Below are 9,096 nucleotides of genomic sequence, written 5' to 3'. Positions count from 1 at the left end.
GGAATGTTCTCCTAATATGTCTCATGCGATTTTTAGTTGTTTTTCAAAGACTTTTGTAAATGCTACTTCCTACATGATGCCTTTGCACAACAAGCTTCTTGAGGGCAGAGACTGACTGGTTTTTGTCTTTGTGTCATCACTTAGCTTAGAAGTGCTTCTTGATTATAGCCAGTTGATTAATAATTCTATGTAAATAGTTCAGCAAAATCAACTAATACATACACTGTTTCCCTTCCTAAGGTATTCACAAGGTATTTACAATATCTATTGAATTTTTCATGATTTATACAATATATTTGCTGCTTTTGTCCTAAGATTTATAATCTCCCAGGTACTCATATATGATTTTTCTTATTTTCTTTCTTCCAAAGAACTACAGATTTCTGAATTTCAGTATGTTTGTATTATTATTCTCTTCCAAGCTAATGAATCATAATATTTCTTTCCAGTTTCCTGCCTTTGCCAGATATTGTAATTTTCTTAAATGAGGATCCAATCACTGATTTTTGGCCAGGAAACATTACATTAGCAAAACTTAATCTTCTCTCCTTTCTGGCCAACTAAGTCTTCTTCTCCAAAGTGCTCAAACTACCGCGATAGTTTATCTTTTAGTTATCTAAAGGGACATTTATGAAGTGAAAGTTCCCTGTTAGTCCAACTTACCTTGCCAGGATATCTTCTCCCTTTCTTTTAGTCTTGCTGTACTCCATCTCAGAGGTAAGACAGCCTTTTCTTTTTTAAATAAGGAGACTGACACAATGAAATTTTAAATAATGATCAAGGATTTTTTTATTCATTAAGTTTTAATATCATTACAGAAAATGTTATGGTACAGAATTGTTCAACATTAGATTTCTTATTTCTCTGCTCATTTAATTTCCACATGAATGCTGGTAACACTAATATCTGTACAAGATCAGTCTTTGATTCTTTATATTTTTTTTAGTTCTGTACATTTTTAAATGTATTGGTTAAAAAGGCTGTCAGCACTTAAGGAAGCAATTTTTTTTTCTGTTGTTCAAATAAAAGGTATCCAGTTATTGCCCAAGAGGACTGTGCCAGGTGGCTGCTGGGATAAAAACTCCCCCCAGACACTGCTGCAAAGGGGGTGGTGCACCCCAAGGCAGAGCGAGATTCCCACACAGTCTTCTTTTGGCACTGTGCACATAAACACGAGATACAATAGAAAGAACAAGCCAAAGCTCTCTGTGAAGTGGTTATGAAGCATACTAAGAAGGGAAATCCAAGTGTTTCCTAAGCTAGTATAAATAAGCAGACAGCCTTGTTTAAAGAGCATAAGTAGTTGTATTTTAAAGATGAGAAAAACACAAGTTCTGCAGGCACCTACTGCTGTCTACTAAAAGCTACCGCTATCAGACCTAGCATTGAACACACAAAGCAATTGCAAGAAAGGAAAAAGTTGCTTTGATATAATCAGAAGAAATTTCTTTGTTAAGATTTTATTTTTAGGTGTTTTTTTTAAAAGATATTTATTTAAATTCATTTGAAATATAGATCAAGATGTTGACTATACTGATCAACTTTTATCCAAATCAGAAAAAACTAGCTGTGCCGTTGCATATTACAGGATACAGTCAATGATATGTAGACATGCATCAAAGCTTTGCTCGCGCTGGTGATCATCATAGCCTTCCAATGACCATGACATCCACCACTTCGCCTTTGTGAAGTTCCACGTACTGCTCAGTTTTTGGAGGTAGCATCAACAATCCATTGGCACTGCGCATACTCATCAGACGACTACTCATCTGATTCCCTGCAAGAGAGAGGTCTGTTAAAAGAACATCCACCAGAAAATATTTATCTTATTTGCATATTATCTCATTTGATCCTCACAAGCATGAGCCTGTAAGGCAAAATTTACAGCGAGATAATTGAAGCTCAGAGAATTTATATGACTTGCCTGTGGTTACATAATTAACCAAAAAGTGTGTACTATTCAAACTCTGGTCTCACATGACTTTGAGATTATTTTCATTGTGATTTGCTCAAGACACAAAGCTAGTTAGTTTCAATTTCCTGTTTCAAAATCTTTTCTTTCCAACTTTCTTCTTCCCTGTACCTCATACCCTTTCTCCTTTTAGGTCATAATAAAACTCACCTGAGAGTAGGGGTTCCAATTCACTATTTTTTGTCTTGTTCCATCCTAATGGTTCCCTAAATTTCTGTAATGCAGAGAAACTACTGCTTGATTCAAAACCTTTCTCTTGCTTCTTCTCCCAGAACCACCATCCCTATTCAGATTGGCCTTGCCCCTGTCCTAATTCTTCTGCTCTTCTGCTTTCTGGACCTCTAGATTTTTTTTATTAAACAACTCTCCTTCATCTCATAACCATTCATTTCCCTGGTGCTTATAAAAAACTGAGTTTCTTCAAAAGATATTTCTTGCCACTCTTCAATAGCAGCAGCAGCAACAACAATAATATAAAAACTGAGCCAGAAAGAAGGCTTCTCTGCTTCTGGAGTGCTGCCATTAAATCTCAAACTTTTCTGCCTTTAAGGTTCACTTCACCCATCTATATCATTTGGTCCAGATTCTTCTGAATGTAGATTTTATCTAATAGGATCTAGGTTATTCTTCTACTTTTCTTAAGGAGTCCATTCAGTAGTTGGCTTGTAATTCTCTTCTCCATCCTAACCTCTGCTCTCATATTTAGGAACTGTGATATTCTCTTGATCACTTCCATGTAACTTTTTTCCTTCCTTAACTTCTATGTCATCGATGTCACTTTTCCGCCTTCATATTCTTGACTTTTTAGTTGATCAATTCAATCATACATCATCTACACTATTGAATCCTTTGACCCTTGTCTTACCACTAATCATTGCTGCCAATTCTAATCTGTGAGTCAATTCCACCATGCACTTCTTCTCCTCTTAATACCAAGCTGCTGAAAGCTACTGAAGGAAGCCATTTAACTGTGACCAATGGGTATGTTATAAATTCATGTGACCTTATCTGCCCCTTTTATTCTTCCCTGATTGACTCTCTATCTGACAAGCTCTCAGGGGTTGCTCCACATTCTCTCCACAAACTCAACATACCTCTCTCTCAGGAGACTTTGCTTCCTAATTGCCTGAGAAAATGGAAGCCATTTAAACATAGTCAGCTTATTCATTTCCCTTATTCCATACCTTAAACATCTTCATCTGACCACTCCTTTTTTCCATGCTTTGTCTAGTCTCACCACTCTACTTATGTACCTTGATTCCTTCTCCTCCTTTCTCCTCTGGGAGCTTGCACTTTTGATCATCATTTCCCTCACCTTCAGCCTCAGTGTCTCCCAACCTAAGGACTCTTTCACATCACAAAGAGCAGGTCTCTTCCTTTCCCTTCGAAGATCTTCACTAACACCTGATCCTCCCTCAGGGTGCTGTCCTCTTGTTCTCCATGCTCTCTTTCATTGCTAACAAGACTTGGAGCCTGAAAGTCATCTACAGCCACTGATTTCACCTTTTATCCATTCACTTCTGATCTTTTTGCAAATGTACTTCCTTGATCTGAACAACTGCTAGATGTTCAATTATCTTTTCTACAAAGATAGTTTCAAATCAGTATACCAGCCAAGTCCAAAAGAGAGCTGAATGTTTTCCTCCCTACGTCCAATTTCCTCTGAACATCCTCCTCTACTATAATAGCTTTCTTAAAGGTTTTCAAAGATGTTAACTGAGAAGTCTAGTAGCCTTTTCTTAGATTTTGTCCTTCGTGGTCTCACTGATGCTGATGACCACCACATTCTCTCCTTCCTTAGCTTCCATTACTTTGGTTTGTTCTGATTTTCTTATCTGTTGGCTTCTTATGCTATACTCTGTCCATGATGATCTCACTGATCACAGATAACTCTCAGATCTACAAATCCTCCCCAATCTTTCTCTTAAATAGCCAATTCTCTGTTAAACATCTCCACTTTGCTATGTTGTCAACATCTCTAACTCAACACATCCCAAATGTAACTGATGACCTTACCCACTTCCATGTCTGTTTTCTTCAGAGGGGGCATATGACCTTGGTGCCATTCTGGACTCTTCCCTCTCCCTCACCTCACTCCCACCCCAACAACCAATAAGTTGTTAAGTCTGGTGGATGTTCTCTCCATCTCTCGCTTACTTTTCACTGTGCCTAAACCACTGCTGTCCTAATTCAGGCTATTATTCACCTCACTCTACCACCCTGTTTTAGTTTTTTCTTTTTCAGGCATATGTCTTCTGTCATTCCCTGAACAAAAATTTTTGGCTCCCTATTGCATCTATCATGAATTCTTTAAAATTGTTTTGGATCATTATATTGTTGATATAATGGCTAAATCATTCATAGTTGATCACCGTATAATATTGCTGTTACTGTGTACAATGTTCTGGTTCTTCCCACTTCACTCTGTTTATATAAATTCTCCCTATTACTTCTAAATTAAAATGCAAACTCCTCAACTTGGCAAGATTTAAACATACTTCACAGTCATTTCAAACTATCCTGCTACTTTTATATTACTTCTTCCTTCACACAATCTATTTTCTAGGTAAATAAGTATAATTGCTGCTCCCTGAGCCTAACATTACATTTCCTACACATGAATAAGATTTCCTACAAGCTGAGAATTTAAACCCTCCTCATCTTTGCATTTCAAAACCCTTCTTTTTTCTTTTCAAGCTCAACTCTGGTGATCCCTAAGAAGCCTTCTCTCATCCTGCTAATGCTGTCTACCCTCCTCAAGTAATCTCATATTTGCTTATCCATACATGGTTTTTGTTTTTTTTCTCCCCCAACACCTTGCATGGAGGGCAGCCTGGGCAAAGAGACAGTAACAAAAAATGATGTTGTGTGAGGCAAAACAAGGAAATCAGTTTGGTTGAAGTACAAAGCAAGCCAAGGGATGTGATTTACATAGGAAGAGACTGTAAAGATAATTTGGAATGTATTAGGAAGGACTTTAAATGACAGAGGAGTCTGCATTTGATCCTAGAATGATAGGGGACTCAATGAAGTTTCTTAAGCAGGAGAGTGACATGGTCAAACTTGTGTTTTCATAGCTGAATTTTAGGTGCTCATCTTTTGCTTTTGTTACTGCTGGGAATTATTTTTCTTGAAAGCATACAAAATCAAATCCAATAAGGTAACTTTTATAGCTTCAATAGGCTATATTTTCTCCTTTCATAAATACCACACTCAGGCTACCCATTTGATATGACAGAAAATGGGGAATTTGTAAAAATAATTTCAGACTCTGAGTTAGTATTACAACAGGATAATTTCTTCCCCAACATATGTAGTCTTTGCACCTAGATTAGAGATAAAGTTAGAAAATAGAGATAGCTAAGAATTTTGGAATCAGGAAGTTGAAATGGAGGAAACAAATGGAGGAAACAGAAAATTGCCACATGAATTTAGAAATCAGAAGTGGCTTTAGTTATATGACATGTATGTTTCCATTTCCAGTCTTTACAGTTGCTTTAAGATTTTTTTCAGATTTTGTAAATACATTTGTATATATAACAACAGTTAAGGATGTATTTAATTGATCGATTTTTCATCTAAGCAGAAAAAGTAGCTATAGTAGAGCTGTCTGGAAGCATAGGAAATAATTCTATCACATATCTTCATAGGACCTTGAAATATTACTCTTTGGCATCAACATTTTAGACTGGAGTCTTTAGAATAGAATGACTGGAGGAGACACTCATTTTAACATGATAGGATAGAGTGAAGCTGCTCTGGACCCATAACATCCACCTAGATCTTCTCCACTGTGGGCCCTATCTCTTTCTCCTTAGTTCATAACAAGTGTTCTGCTATTCCACTTTCACAATTCAATTCATTTTCTGTAAATCCTAGGTAAACAAAATAAAAGAATCTATGTTTTATTTTTTTATTTTTGCCTGTTATAATGCACAATGTCCAAATCTGCAGAAATCATTTAACTTATTTTAATTTTCAAAAGGAAAATTTCCAATAATCTGAATAGTCAAGTCAGTATAAAGGGGTAAGTAATCATGTACATAGAATAGGTACATGAAGCCTTCTTGAACACAGATATGACTAACCTGTACTCTGAGCCCAAGGCAGCGGTTCTTGGTGATGCCAAGTCAGTATACACCTATGGTATTCTGGGCGAGGATCCAATTTCACATCACATGATAACTGTAGAAACAAAGGGTGAAGGAAAAAAAAAAAAAAAACTTGTTATTTTTCTCTCATTGATTGTGACTGGTTCAAACCAGATTACCAGATGCTATTTTCTCATGATGTGGCAGGCAGGACCAATACTAAGGGTCCAGTGCACTTTTCAATGTCACTACTCCTACTAATGGCAGGTGAAGAAGGTCAATAAGTCTTTATGCCTAATGGGAGAGAAAGACTTCCGGAATGATAGTGATTGTCTTAACATACAGCATAAATAAGTTAGAATCAAAGCAGTTTGTAAAGGAACATATAAATAAATTCTTTTCAAGAATTTAAATGTATATGAAGAGGAGAACAAACAAACCCCAGCATATAGACATAGTACATTTTCTCTTTAGAATTTCTCATTGATACTTTGACACCAAGAAATATATCTATGTCTATCTATCCAAACATATATTTACATATTGATATAGATATCCATATATACACATACATATAAAGATTTATTATTAAAGATGGTGAAGATAATTTTCTTAAGAGTTATAACAATCTGGATTAACCAGAACATTATAAAAGAATTCTTCTGGATGACTCCTTTTCATGGAATGAAAAAGGACAAAGAAATCCTTTGGTTACCAACATAGCAAAAACAATACACCCACATCATATATCATTGACTGACTAATTAGGCTTTGAGCCAATCAGATTTAAGTTCTACTCCTTTTATGTTTGACTTTTAATTCCCCCTCAGTGATAAATCTGATAAGCTAAAGAAAGAGCAGGTACAAGAACCAAGATAAGTAGGTGCCTAAAGAGTATTCTCTAAATTGAATAACACACAATTATACATCACACTCACTGAAGGTTTAATTCAATGTCAGAATAAATAAGGTTTGCTCAGGTATGTGGGAACTAATATTTCCCTCAAACTTTTACCTTTTAAGTAGTCTTAAGTCTATTACAACCAGAAGAAATCATAATTATATAAAATCTTGAAAAAATGGAAATCTGAATACTTTAGCAACAGATCTAGCCTGTATTCATTTGTGCTATGCCTTTAGAAAGATCATTCCTCCCTATTTTCCTCCCAAGTTCTTTATCTCTTTCAGGACATGGATTGAAATTTATTTCCCTCAAGAAGTTTTTTTCTGACAAAATCTCATCCATTTGATACTCCCTTACTCTTTGCTGATCATATTGAAGAAGGGACCCCGAAACTCTGAAAATCCTTAAAGAAGAAGATTTCCTTCAATTCTGCTTCAGTGAGGAAGGACTAACAGTTTCCTGTCACCTTGAAGGACAAACAGTTTCATCTTTGTTATCTGGGTGGGGTCGGCTCAATCCTGAAACTCATTGAATTCAATTCTCTAGCTCTAGCTGAAACCCAGCTAGAAGCCAACTTGGGACCCACGGGCCTCTTTTAGCTAAATCTCTCATTATAAAAAGAGCTAAACTAAAATCCTCTCTTTGTAGAGGTTCTAAACATGCCATGCTATGCTATGCTTGGCACGCCAAGGGTCTCTGCCCACTGAAATACTCTTTCTAATGCCATCCTCTCTTTACCCTCACCTATTTCCCTAACCAGACTTAAACCTTACTTCCAATTCCCATAATAAACCTCTTTTATCAATCTAGTCTGTAAATTCCTTTACATTTGCCACATGATAGGTGACTCAATGAAGTTTCTTAAGCAGGAGAGTGACATGGTCAAACTTGTGTTTGACCTTCTGTGCCACCAGAAGGGAGTACCCAAAACTCCCTACCCTTGCACTGAATCCTTGCAGGGGGGCTCCATTTGATTCCCTGAACCCCAAACCTGTCACTAGACCTCATTTAACTCCCTGACCACCAAAAACCCTAATTTTATTTGGGTTCCCCAAATCTAAACCTCATCAATATGATTTAGGAGACTCAGTTTATACTATTTTTTTCATACATATTGATTTAGGGCTTGTATTGTCTGTCTAATATTTTATGAGCCTAATATAATCAAGCTGTTTCATATCATAATCATATTAATATTTCCCTTGGTGTAGAGAGCTTTGATTTTTTTTGTACTCCTCACAATAGTCTAGGAATTAGGAAATGTTTCTGTTACTAGGTCTGCCACATGCTATTTGAATTGGAACAAATTACTTAAGACTTTATATTGCTTCAGTTTCCTTATGTACAAAATGACACTTGGGTAGAAAATCTCTAAGGTATCCCCTTCAACTTTTGTTTTAAAGCCTGAGTTGACAGTCAAAGAAAACAAAGTCATCTTCTACAAAGTTAAAAATGAAGACTCAATCACAATAACAATATCATGACTATATGGTACTTTTCTCATTAGCCATATAGCTTTCGGGAAATCTGAATGTAATTATGAAGGCAAAAATGTATTGTGCCTTTTTTAGAAAAAAATATTTATAAAAAATGCAAGGGATCAAAAAACTACTTAGCCACTTTCAAAAAATAGGTATCAGTCATCTTCTGCCAGGAAGTGTTTATGGGATCACTTTTTTACTGAGCCAAACGGTAATTGCTTTCTTCAATCTCCAGGAAAGAGTTCAGTTAAATCTGAAAACTAACCAGAAAGATCTCACCTTGATCTTGAATGGGACTGATTGGATGAAGTTTTCTCATTTTGAGATTAAGTCACATGATCCCTATTCCTAGGCCTTGATCCCTATTCTCAAGTCTTGAACCTTGGGTTGCAGGGAGTCACACAGGCTCTAAAGGTCAGACCCATAGGAAGCAGACAACATTGGTTAAGGATGGTTATGTCCTTTTAGTCTATCCAATGAAAAAGCTTGGGTCTTTTGCTTTTTAAATCCCCGGCAAGCCGAAAGCTGGTCAGGTTCCATGAGCACATGGTGGGAGGTTCCCAGGTGCATGTCTGGGCCTCTCCCTGCAGAGATTAAATAAATGCTTTCTCTTTGTACCTGAAGATATCTCTGATTAGTTAATTTGGG

General features: G+C 36.4%; 1 protein-coding gene across 16 annotated transcripts in view; it reads right to left on the bottom strand.

Annotated features, from left to right (window-relative positions):
- Positions 1 to 764: 764 nt before the first annotated feature.
- The window catches only part of GPHN (gephyrin), a 725,565-nt gene continuing 717,233 nt past the window's right edge, over positions 765 to 9,096 (bottom strand). For all 16 annotated transcript variants that reach the window (XM_051977840.1, XM_051977841.1, XM_051977844.1 and 13 more), the window contains 2 exons: positions 6,061 to 6,157; positions 765 to 1,777 (listed from right to left, as the gene is read on the bottom strand). In XM_051977840.1, the coding sequence (XP_051833800.1) occupies positions 1,644 to 1,777; positions 6,061 to 6,157 (231 nt within the window). In that variant the 3' untranslated portion in view covers positions 765 to 1,643. The remainder of the gene's footprint in view (positions 1,778 to 6,060; positions 6,158 to 9,096) is intronic.

This window comes from Antechinus flavipes, chromosome 2 (genome assembly GCF_016432865.1).
Source record: "Antechinus flavipes isolate AdamAnt ecotype Samford, QLD, Australia chromosome 2, AdamAnt_v2, whole genome shotgun sequence".
Lineage (NCBI taxonomy): Eukaryota > Metazoa > Chordata > Mammalia > Dasyuromorphia > Dasyuridae > Antechinus > Antechinus flavipes.
The sequence above is the reverse complement of the archived record's forward strand: the minus strand, read 5'-3'. Positions and strand labels throughout refer to the sequence as shown.